This window comes from Somniosus microcephalus, chromosome 8 (assembly GCF_052327205.1).
Source record: "Somniosus microcephalus isolate GS21.2 chromosome 8, FLI_Smic_1.0, whole genome shotgun sequence".
In the NCBI taxonomy this organism is placed as follows: Eukaryota; Metazoa; Chordata; class Chondrichthyes; order Squaliformes; family Somniosidae; genus Somniosus; species Somniosus microcephalus.
The window spans coordinates 1,644,333-1,656,919 of NC_140994.1; the positions used below are offsets into that span (position 1 = coordinate 1,644,333).

The 12,587-nt window shown below is 45.2% G+C and overlaps 1 protein-coding gene across 8 annotated transcripts in view; it reads left to right on the forward strand.

Annotated features, from left to right (window-relative positions):
* Positions 1 to 12,587, forward strand: part of aldh18a1 (aldehyde dehydrogenase 18 family, member A1) — a 63,288-nt gene that overhangs the window by 43,050 nt on the left and 7,651 nt on the right. For all 8 annotated transcript variants that reach the window (XM_085994098.1, XM_085994099.1, XM_085994100.1 and 5 more), the window contains 2 exons: positions 1,136 to 1,356; positions 4,753 to 4,890. In XM_085994098.1, the coding sequence (XP_085850224.1) occupies positions 1,136 to 1,356; positions 4,753 to 4,890 (359 nt within the window). The remainder of the gene's footprint in view (positions 1 to 1,135; positions 1,357 to 4,752; positions 4,891 to 12,587) is intronic.

Sequence of the window (12,587 nt, forward strand, 5' to 3'; positions counted from 1 at the left end):
TTTAATTGATCACCCATTTCTTTGTTCCCCATTATAAATTCCCCTGATTCTGACTGCAAGGGACCTACGCTTGACTTCACCAATCTTTTTCTCTTCACACATCTGTAGAAGCTTTTACAGTCAGTTTTTATGTTCCCTGCAAGCTTACTCTCATACTCTATTTTCACCCTCTTAATTAATCCCTTTGCCCTCCTTTTCTGAATCCTAAACTGCTCCCAATCCTCAGGTTTGCTGCTTTTTCTGGCCAATTTATATGTCCTCTCCTTGGATCTTATGCTATCCCTAATTTCCCTTGTTAGCCACGGTTGAGTCATCTTTTTTGTTTTATTTTTATGCCAAACAGGGATGAACAAATTCTGTAGTTCAGCCATGCGATCTTTAAATGTTTGCCATTGCCTATCCACCGTCAACCCTTTAAGTAACATTCCCCAATCCATCCTACCCAACTCGTGCCTCATACCATCGTAGTTTCCTTTATTTAAGTTCAGGACCCTAGTCTCTGAGTCAACTACTTCACTCTCCATCTTAATGAAGAAGTCGATCATATTATGATCGCTCCGCCCCAAGGGGCCTCGCACAACAAGATTGCTAATTATTCCTTTCTCATTACATAATACCCAGTCTAAGATGGCCTGATCTCTAGTTGATTCTTCGACATATTGGTCCAGGAAACCATCCTGTATGCACTCCAGGAATTCCTCCTCCACAGTATTGTTACTAATTTGGTTAGCCCAATCTATATGTAGTTTAGATTTAGGACCCTAGTTTCAGATTGTTCAGACCAATTGTGGCCAGACTTGTCTCTCTAATCTGCAGTCAGTACAGTACAAGCCAGGGGTTTAACTCATTGAAACGTGATGTGAAACCGGGCTCCTCTGACAAATCTCACGTTTTATAATGTGTGCTTCCGCTTTGTGCCAATCTCCAGCAATATTTTCCTAGTATGTTCACTGATGGTCACCTACGGCTGATCAGGGAGCTCCGGCACAGTCTCCACTGAGAGCTCCTTGCCGACGAGAGCAGTGAATCGGCTCCTTGCCGACCCTCGCTAGAAATAACTGATAGTCACAAAGTGGTGGTGAGAAATATAACAGAAGATGACTTCTACACATCTGTTTTTCTTTCTGTGGAGCAGGTCGACTGTCCCAACCGCTGATAAAACGATTGTCCCTCAGTACGGCGAAGTTAAACAGCCTGGCCATCGGTCTGCGTCAGATCGCAGCGTCCGCTCAGGACAGTGTAGGCCGGCTGATCCGGAGGACCAGAGTTGCAAACGGACTGGATCTGGAGCAAATCACTGTTCCCATTGGTGTCCTGTTGGTGATTTTTGAATCTCGTCCAGACTGTCTCCCCCAGGTAAAAAGCTACATGGTACGGGAGGGATGGTGGAGAATGGGTCGGGTACAGAGCCATATGGGGCAGGAAAATCAAAATAAAGGACTATCAGACCGGAGAGTTGAAGAGTGCGGATAGTCGCGGTCAGGAGGAGCTATGGTGGAAGAATTGCTCCGGTGGCTTGTGTAGAGAGCTTGTAAACCAAGGGAGAGCAATAAATGCCGGCCTTGCCAGCGTCCCCCTCCTCCCAAGAGCTAATCTTGAAAACAAAATAAGAAAACAATTCTCATGATGGTGTCGCTGGTAGGGCCCATTTATTGCCCATCCCCAGTTGCCATGACAAGGTGGTGATGGGTCGTCGTCTTGAACCGCTGGTAGCGGTTTGATACAAGTGAGCTTCTCGCTGGGTCACTTCAGAGGGCAGTTAAGAGTCAACCATGGTGTGGGACTGGAGTCGCATATAGGCCCAGGCCGGGTGAGGACGGCAGGTTTCCTTCAACAACAACTTGTATTTATATGGCGCCTTTAATGTAGGAAAATGTTCCCAGGCGCTTCAGAGGAGCCTTATCAAACTCTTAGAATCCATAATTCAAGAGCAAATCAGTAATCATTTAGAAATACATGGGTTAATCAAGGATCACCAACTACGTTAAAGGCAAGTTGTGTTTGACAAATTCATTGATGTTTTTTTGAACAGGTGTCTGATTGGATAGATAAAGGGAATGCAGTGGTGTATGTGGATTTTCAGAAGATGCTCGATAAAGGGTCTCAACAGATTTGTTAGAAAAATGTGAGGTATAACCGGGAGCGTAACAACATGGATAGAAAGTTAGCTAATGGTCAGGGTATAGAGTGTTAGGGTAAACTGGTGTTGCTCGGACCAGAGAACCATTGAAGTGGTCTACGCCAGGGGTCAGTGCTGGCTCTACTTTAGTTCTCGGTGTTAGGAAGATGGTTGTGGTGATTGAAGGTCAATCATCACAGCCCCAGGACATCGCTGCAGGAGTTCCTCAGGGCAGTGTCCTAGACCCAACCATCTTCAGCTGCTTCATCAATGACCTTCCCTCCAACATAAGGTCAGAAATGGGGATGTTCGCTGATGACTGCAGTGTTCAGTGCCATTCACAACTCCTCAGATAACGAAGCAGTTCATGCCCGCCTGCAACAAAACCTGGACGACTTTCGGGCTTGGGCTGATAAGTGGCAGGCAATGACTCTCCAACAAGAGAGAGTCTAACCACCACCCCTTGACATTCAACGGCATTACCATTGCTGAATTCCCCACCATCAACAACCTGGGGGGTCACCATGACCAGAAACTTAACTGGACCAGCCACATAAATACTCTTAAGTCAGGAGTGTGATGGAATAATCTCCATTTGCCTGGATGAGTGCAGCTCCAACAACACTTAAGAAGCTCGACACCATCCAGGACAAAGCAGCCCACTTGATTGGCACCCCATCCACCACCTTAAACATTCACTTCTTCCACCTCTAGCGTACCGTGGCTGCAGTGTGTACCATCTACAAGATGCACTGCAGCAACTCGTCAAGGCTTCTTCAGCAGCACCTCCCAAACCGGCGACCTCTTCCACCTAGAAGGACGAGGGCAGCAGTCGCATGGGAACACCACCACCTCCAAGTTCCCCTCCAAGTCACACACCATCCTGACTTGGAAGTATATCGCCATTCCTTCATTGTCGCTGGGTCAAAATCCTGGAACTCCCTACCTAACAGCACTATGGGAGTACCTTCACCACGCGGACTGCAGCGGTTCAAGAAGGTGGCTCACCACCACCTTCTCGAGGGCAATTAGGAATGGGCAATAAATGCTGGCCTTGCCACATCCCATGAACGAATAAAAATATATAGATGATTTGGACTTTGGTAAAGGAAATTTGCTGGAGCAGAAAACTAGGAAGTTTGACGAACAGAGAGGACTGTGAAGGACTTCAGGAAGTCGCAGTTTAGCAGAATGGATAGGTGGGTGGCCTACTCCTGTTCCTATGTCGATGCAATTTAATGTAGGTAAGTGAGAGGTAATACATTTTGGGAGAAGAAACAAGGAATGGGAGCACAGACTCAATGGAAAGACACTGAAGGATCAGGATGAACAAGGAGACCTAGGGTTCCAATACAAGATTCCCTGAAAGTGTGAGTGTGCAGGCAGATAACGCCATGAAGACGACAAGTAGAATTTGGCTATTATAAAAGAGTACAAGAGTAAAGAAGTAACGATGAACTTAAACAAAACAATTATTAGACCACAGTTAGAGACTGTGTGCAGTTTTTGGGCACCTCCTGATAGAAAGGACATAAGTTATAGAGAGCGTACAGCGCAGATTCACCAGGATGATGCCAGGGATGGGAAACCAGTGATGAGAGACTGGAGATACTGGGAGTGTTTCCATTGGAGCAGAGAAGACCGAGAGGAGATTTAACCGAGGTTTTTAAAATTATGAAAGGTTTTGATAGAGTAGAAAAAGACTCTTGGGGTGGTGATAAGGTGTCATCAATTTAAAATTGTCATGAGTGAGGTAAGGATCCATTTTTTTTTTACACCGGGTTACTAGAACGTAGACTGCTTTGCCACAGGGAGTGGTTGAGGCAAAGACCATTGCATCTCTTCAGTGGAAATTGTATAAATATTTGAAGCCAAAAAAGATACAAAGTTATGGGGCGAGTGCGGGGTGGTGCATTGGCACAGAGCCGACACAGAACGGCTGAATGGCCTCCTTTGTGATGTAAACCTCCAGTTCACATCCAATACAGGCAGATTCTGAGGTCCCAGAAATGATAGCTGGAAAACATTTAGTATTAGAATTTTTGTTTTTAAGATTTTTTTTCAGTAGCAAGCTTTAACGGAGGGATAGAGTACAGATCATAGGTTGTACTGTTTCTGTGTAGGACATTGATCAGATTCTACCTGGTATACTATGTATATGGTCACCCAAGGTACATAGAGCAGCAAGGATTGTTCTGGATATTAGTAACTTAATAGTGTGGAATGAAAGAAATAAAGAACTCATAATTATATCGCACCTCAGCACGTCTCCAAGCCCTTCACATCCAACGAGTGACTTTAGAAGTGTACTCGTGCTTGTTATTTAGCCAAATGATGTTTGAGTTTTTAGAAACAGGTGAAGTTCCACTGCTGCCACCCAACAACATAACAACTTACATTTATATAGCACCTTTAACATAGTGAAATGTCTCAAGGCACTTGCTGTACCATAAGGGAGCTGGGCTTGTTCTCTTTGGAGCTGTGGTTCCAGTTGAATGATTTTAACAAACAGAGCAACTTTGTTGATAGTTATATTGGTGATCAGTCCAGTCACGTGTCTGGACTAATCACATCACTAAATAAAACTCAATTAAAAATGGTTTGAAGTCAGAGTGTTTATTTTCATTTTATAGGTTTCTGCACTGGCAATAGCGAGTGGAAATGGCCTGTTACTGAAAGGAGGGAAAGAAGCAACATACAGCAACCACATCCTGCACCATTTGACCCAGGAAGCACTTTCTATTCATGGTGTCAAGGACGCAGTTCAGTTGGTAAGTGCTGATTCAAGCCTTTGGTTAAATGACTGGGAGCTGACAGTGCTGTTGATTCAAGTACTCGCTCAATTGCATTTAGGAACCCACACTTCCATTCGAGACATTGCTGGACTGGGAGCCAATGTAGGTCAGCGAGCACAGTGGCGATGGGTGAACTGGACTTGGTGCGAGTTAGGATACGGGCAGCAAGCACAGGGGCGATGGGTTAACTGGACTTGGTGCGAGTTAGGATACGGGCAGTGAGCACAGGGGCGATGGGTGAACTGGACTTGGTGCGAGTTAGGATACGGGCAGCGAGCACAGGGGCGATGGGTTAACTGGACTTGGTGCGAGTTAGGATACGGGCAGCGAGCACGGGCGATGGGTGAACTGGACTTGGTGCGAGTTAGGATACGGGCAGCAAGCACAGGGGCGATGGGTTAACTGGACTTGGTGCGAGTTAGGATACGGGCAGCGAGCACAGTGGCGATGGGTGAACTGGACTTGGTGCGAGTTAGGATACGGGCAGCAAGCACAGGGGCGATGGGTTAACTGGACTTGGTGCGAGTTAGGATACGGGCAGCGAGCACAGGGGCGATGGGTTAACTGGACTTGGTGCGAGTTAGGATACGGGCAGCGAGCACAGGGGCGATGGGTGAACTGGACTTGGTGCGAGTTAGGATACGGGCAGCGAGCACGGGCGATGGGTGAACTGGACTTGGTGCGAGTTAGGATACGGGCAGCAGAGTTTTGGATAAGCTGAAGTTTATAGAAGATGGAGTATGTGAGGCCAGCCAGCCAGGAGAGCGTTGGAACAGTCTAGTCTGGAGGTGGCAATGGCATGGATTAGGGTTTCCGCAGCATCTGGGCTGAGGCAGGCGATGTAACGTAGCTGCAAGTAGACAGTCTCAGGATATGGCGTCAAAACTCAGCTTGAGGTCGAATAGGACAGTGAGATTGTGAACAGTCGGTAAGATAAAGAGAGGGCACAAATTGAAGATAATCACAAAAAGGATTGTAGGAAGGTTTAGCAGAAATGTCTTTACACGGAGGGTGGTTAGAATGTGGAATTCTCTGCCACAAATCATTGTTGAATCAAAGTCTATAGATTATTTTTAAAAGGGAGTTAGAGAGTTGCTTAAAAATGGGAATATTAAAAGGTAGGAGGAGTGAGAGGGAGACTGGGATTAGACTGGGTGGGATATTAAATGGAATGGGGAGTGAGCAGGAGAATGGGATATTAAAGCATACCGAGAGTGGGATTAGATTAGAACATAAGATGTAGGAGCAGGAGTAGGTCATGGATTAGCCCCTCGAGCCTGCTCCACCATTCAATGAGATCATGGCTGATCTGATCTTGGCCTCAACTCCACTTCCCTGCCTCCTCCCCATAACCCTCGACTCCCTTACCTTTCAAAAATCTGTCTATCTCCACCTTAAATATATTCAATGACCCAGCCTCCACAGCTATCCGGGGAAGAGAATTCCAAAGATTCGCGACCCTCTGAAAGAAGAAATTCCTCCTCATTTCCGATTTAAAAGGGTTTCCCCTTATTCTGAAATTATGCCCCCTAGTTCTAGATTCCCCCACGAGGGGAAACATCCTCTCTGCTTCTACCCTGTCAAGCCCCTTCAGAATCTTATATGTTTCAATACGATCCCCTCTCATTCTTAAACTCCAACCTGCTCAACCTTTCCTCATAAGACAACCCCTTCATCTCCAGAATCAACCTGGTGAACCTTCTCTGAACTGCCTCCAATGCAAGTATATCCTTCCTTAAATAAGGAGACCAAAAGTGTACGCAGTACTCCAGGTGTGGTCTCACCAGCGCCCTGCACATTTGTAACAGGACTTCCCTACTTTTATTCTCCATTCCCTTTGCAATAAAGGCCAACATTCCATTTGCCTTCCTAATTACTTGCTGTACCTGCATGCTGACTTTTTGTGAATCATGTACAAGGACCCCCAGATCCCTCTGTACCTCAGCATTTTGTAATCTCTCCCATTTAAATCATTTGCTTTTTTATTTTTCCTACCAAAGTGTATAACCTCGCATTTTCCCACATTAAACTCCATCTGCCAGATTTTTGCCCACTCACTTAGCCTATCTCTATCCCTTTGGAGATTCTTTGCGTCCTCCACACAATTTGCTTTCCCACCTATCTTTGTATCATCAGCAAATTTGGCTACATTACATTCAGTCCCTTCATCCAAGTCATTAATATAGATTGTAAATAGTTGAGGCCCCAGCACTGATCCCTGTGGCACCTCACTAGTTACAGTTTGCCAACCTCCAAATGACCCATTTATCCCGACTCTCTTTTTTGTTAGTTAGCCAATCCTCTATCAATGCTAATATATTACCCCCAACCCCGTGAGCTCTTATCTTGTGTTGTAACCTTTTATGTGGCACCTTATCGAATGCCTTCTGAGAATTCAAATACACTACATCTACTGGTTCCCCTTTATCCACCCTGCTCGTTACATCCTCAAAGAACTCCAGCAAATTTGTCAAACATGATTTCCCTTTCATAAAACCATGCTGACTCTACTTGTCTATATTATGATTTTCTAAATGTTCTGCTGTCACTACCTTAATGATGGACTCCAGCATTTTCCCAATGACAGATGTTAGACTAACTGGTCGATAGTTGCCTGTTTTCTGTCTCCCTCCTTTCTTAAATAGGGGCGTTACATTTGCGGCTTTCCAGTCCACTGGGACCTCTCCAGAATCCAGGGAATTTTGGTAGATTACAACCAATGCATCCACTATCTCTGCAGCCACCGCTTAAGACTCTAGGATGCAGGCCATCGGGTCCAGGGGACTTGTCCACCTTTAGTCCCATTAGTTTGCCTCGTACTTTCTCTCTAGTGATAGTGATTGTTTTAAGTTCCCCCCACCACCCAATAGCCCCTTGATTATCCATTATTGGGATGCTTTTATTGTCTTCTACCGTGAAGACTGATACAAAATATTTGTTCAAAGTCTCCGCCGTTTCCCATTATTAATTCCCCAGACTCATCCTCTAGGGGACCAACGTTTACTTTAGCTACTCTCTTCCTTTTTATATACCTGTAGAAGCTCTTGCTGTCTTGTTTTTATATTTCTTGCTAACTTACTCTCATAAGCTATCTTCTCTCTATCATTTTTTTAGTCCTTTGCTGGTTTTTAAAAATTTCCCAATCCTCCAGCCTGCCACTATTCTTCAACATTGTAAATTCTGTAAAAGTATCCTCCGGACTCAAAGGAAAACAGTAAACAATGCATGCAGGGCGGAACTAGGCCAATATCCATTAATAATCACTATCCAAAAAAGAGCCACCAAATTTTGGAATCACCTACAAATGAGCAACCCCCAATGCTATCACTACGACGCCCTGAAATGCCAAGAGCTGACCATAAAGAAGAATACCCTCAGTCAACTAGTCCTGGGACTCAGTGAAGTAACTACAAACAACACTAACAATAACCAGCCCCAGGACAGTGACAGGGTAACACAAAGAATTCGACCCAACACAATCGTCGCTAAGCAAAAGGAAAAATATCTGACATATTGGGCAGAAACAACAAAAACCCAAAGCAAACTCAATTGCTACTTGGCCCTAAACAGACAATACAACATAGCTGATTACCTGACCATGGTAAAGGATAACAAACTGAGAAGAACCTTGACAAGGTACAGACTTAGCGAACATAGCCTAGCGATCGAAAAAGGCAGACCAGGCTGCCAAGAGAAGACAGGATATGCTCTCACTGCAGTCAGGGAGTAGTGGAGACAGAGATGCACTTCCTCACAGCCTGTGAAAAATATCAGGGCATCAGGGAGAATTTCTACCAAAAATTCTCACAAATATGCCCTGAATTCAGAAATCTGAATGACAACCAAAAACTCCCATTCCTACTGGGAGAGGAGAGAAGCTGTGTAACACTGGCGGCACACTATGTTACAGCTTGCCATGAACAGAGGGACAACCAGTAAACTGAGAAAAGAATATATATAAACAATGCGAATGTATATTTATACACTCAGGGATATACCTGTTTATACACTGTATGAATAGAACTGCGTTTATGTGCTCAACCATAAATGTATTTTGATGCTTTGGCAACATAAGATGTAACTTATCATGCCAATAAAGCGATTTGAATTGTAAAAAAAAAAAATTGTATGCTTTTTGTTTTCAATTTGATACCATCCTTTACTTCCTTAGTTAGCCACGGATGGTTCATCCATCTCTTCAAGTCTTTCTTTCTCACTGGAATATATCTTTGCTGAGAGTTATGAAATATCTCCTTAAATGTTTGCTTTTCTACAGTCTTACCCTGTAATATATTTTCCCAGTCCACTTTAACCAAGTCTGCCTTCATACCTTTGTAATTACCTTTGTTTAAGTTCAGGACACTAGTTTGAGACCTAGCTTTCTCGCCCTCAAACTGAATATGTAATTCTACCATACTATGATCACTCTTTCCAAGAGGATCCTTCACTTGGAGATCATTAATTAATCCAGCCTCGTTACACATTACCAGATCTAAAATAGTCTTCTCCCTGGTTGGTTCCACAACATATTGTTCCAAGAAACCATCATGTATACACTCCAAGAACTCTTCCTCAAGTCTACCTTTGCCAATTTGCTTTGTCCAATCAATATGAAGATTAAAATCTCCCATGATTATAGCCGTACCTTTCTTACAAGCCTCTATTATTTCTTGATTTTTTTCTCTGTCCTGTGTGGCTGCTGTTTGAGGGGCCTGTAGACCACTCCCACCAGTGACTTTTTACCCTTATTATTTCTTATCTACACCCAAACTGATTCTATGTCTTGATCTTCTAGGCCAATATCATTTCTCATTACTGCACTGATCTCATTCCTTATTAACAGAGCTACACCATCTCCTTTTCCTTTCTGCCTATCCTTATGAAATGGCAAATATCCCTGAATATTCAGTTCCCAGCCTTGGTCACCTTGCAACCACGTCTCTGTAATGGCTATCAGATCATACCCATTTATGTCTGTTTGTGCTGTCAACTCCTCTATCTTGTTACGAATGCTGCGTGTGTTCAGATATAGAGCTTTTAATTTTGTCTTTTTACCATTCTTCCCTACTCTGACCCCTCTTTCTGATGCACTCTTATGTGTATACGCTCTGTCCCATCCTGTCACACTCTGGTTATCATTACGCCTATCGCTATCCTGCACTTTTGCCTTCTCATGTTTTTTTGACTTTATAAATTTCTGCTCAGCGTATCCCTCGCCCCCATTATTTAGTTTAAAGCCCGATCTACAGCCCTAGTTATTCGATTCGCCAGGACACTGGTCCAGCCTAGTTGAAATGAAGCCCGTCCTGACGGAACAGCTCCCTCTTATCCCAGTACTGGTGCCAGTGCCCCAGGAATCGAAACCCATTTCTCCCACACCAATCTTTGAGCCACTCGTTCATCTCTCTGATCTTATTTACCCTATGCAAATTCGCTCGTGGCTCAGGTAGTAATCCAGAGATTATTACCTTTGTGGTTCTGCTTTTTAATTTGGCCCCTAGCTGCTCATACTCCCTCAGCAGAACCTCTTTCTTTGTCCTACCTATGTCTTGGTACCTACATGGACCACGATAACTGGATCTTCCCCTCCCACTCCAAGTTCCTCTCCAGCCCAGATGAGATGGCCTTTACCCTGGCACCGGGCAGGCAACACAGCCTTCAGGACTCACGCTCTTGGCTGCAGAGAACAGTGTCTATCCCCCTAACTATACTGTTCCCTACTACTACCACATTTCTTTTTGATCCCCCCACTTGAATGGTGGTGTGGTCAGTTTGCTCATCCTCCCTGCAATCCCTGCTCTCGTCAACACAGGAAGTAAGAACCTCGTAACTGTTGGACAAGCGCAAAGGCTGAGGCTCCTCCACCACTATCTCCTGGTTCCCCATACCTGCCTCGCTCGTAGTCACACCCACCTGTCCCTGACCATGGACCAAATTTGAATGAATTAATCTAAGGGTTGTGACTGCCTCCTGGAGCACAGCGTCCAGGTAACTCTCCCCCTCCCTGATGTGTCTCAGTGTTTGAAGCTCATGGAGAGAAACAGCAAGAAGGCAGTTGAGGCCAATTCATTAAATATATTCAAGAAGGAGTTGGATATATTTCTTAAGGCTATAGGGATCAAGGGATATGGGGAGAAGGCAGGGACAGGGTACTGAATTTGGATGATCAGCCATGATCTCATTGAATGGTGGAGCAGGCTCGAGGGGCCGAATGGCCTACTCCTGCTCCTATCTTCTATGTAGTACAGATTTGATGGGCCAAGTGGCCTATATCTGTACGGAACATTCTGTCATTCTGTGTAATCAATGGGCTAATAAATTAGGAACATAGGAACAGGAGGAGGCCATTGAGCCCCTCGAGCCTGTTCCGCCATTCAATGAGATCATGGCTGATCTGTGACCTAACCCCATATACCCTTTGGACCATTTCCCTTAATAACTTGGTTAACAAAAATCTATCAATCTCAGATTTAAAATTAACAACTGATCTAGCATCAATTGCTGTTTGCGGAAGAGAGTTCCAAACCTCTACCACCCTTTGTGTGTAGAAGTGTTTCCTAATTTCACTCCTGAAAGGTCTGGCTCTAATTTTTAGACTCTGCCCCCTAGACCTAGACTCCCCAACCAGCGAAAATTGTTTCTATCTATCCTATCTGTTGCCCTTAATATCTTGAAAACTTCAATCAGATCACCCCTTAACCTTCTAAATTCCAGGGAATACAACCCTAATTTGTGTAATCGCTCCTCGTAATTTAACCCTTGAAGTCCGGGTATCATTCTGGTAAACCTGCGCTGCACTCCCTCCAAGACCAATATATCCTTCCTAAGGTGTGGTGCCCAGAACTGCTCACAGTGCTCCAGGTGTGGTCTAACCAGGGCTTTGTACAGCTGCAGCATAACTTCTAGCCCTTTGTATTCTAGTCCTCTAGATATAAAGGCCCTGCTGTATGTCTCAGAGACATGGACCATGTACAGCAGGCACCTCAAAGCACTGGAGAGGTACCACCAACGCTGCCTCCACAAGATCCTGCAAATCCATTGGCATGATAGGCGCACCAACGTCAGTGTTCTTCCTCAGGCCAACATCCCCAGCATCGAAGCTTTGAACACGCTCAATCAGCTCCGATGGACCGGTCACATTGTCCGCATGCCCGATACGAGACTCCCAAAACAAGTGCTCTACTCGGAGCTCCGGCACGGCAAGAGAGCGCCAGATGGGCAGAGGAAACACTTCAAGGACACCCTCAAAGCCTCCTTGAAAAAGTGTAACATCCCCACCGACACCTGGGAATCCCTGGCACAAGACCGCACAAAGTGGAGGAGAAGCATCTGGGAAGGCGCCGAACACCTCGAGTCTCTTCGCCGGGAGCAAGCGCAGGCGCAGCGCAAGGAGCGCATGTCATCCCAAGCACCCCACCCACCTGCCCCTTCAACCACCATCTGCCCCACCTGTGACAGAGACTTGGTCCCGCATTGGACTCATCAGTCACCTGCGAACTCATTTTTAATGTGGAAGCAAGTCATCCTCGGTTCCGAGGGACTGCCTAAGAAGAAGGATAAAGGCCAGCATTCCATTAGCCTTTTTGATTATTTTCTGTACTGGTTCATGACATTTTAATGATCTATGTACATGGCCCCCCAAGTCTCTTTGGACCTCCAGTGTTTCTAGCTTT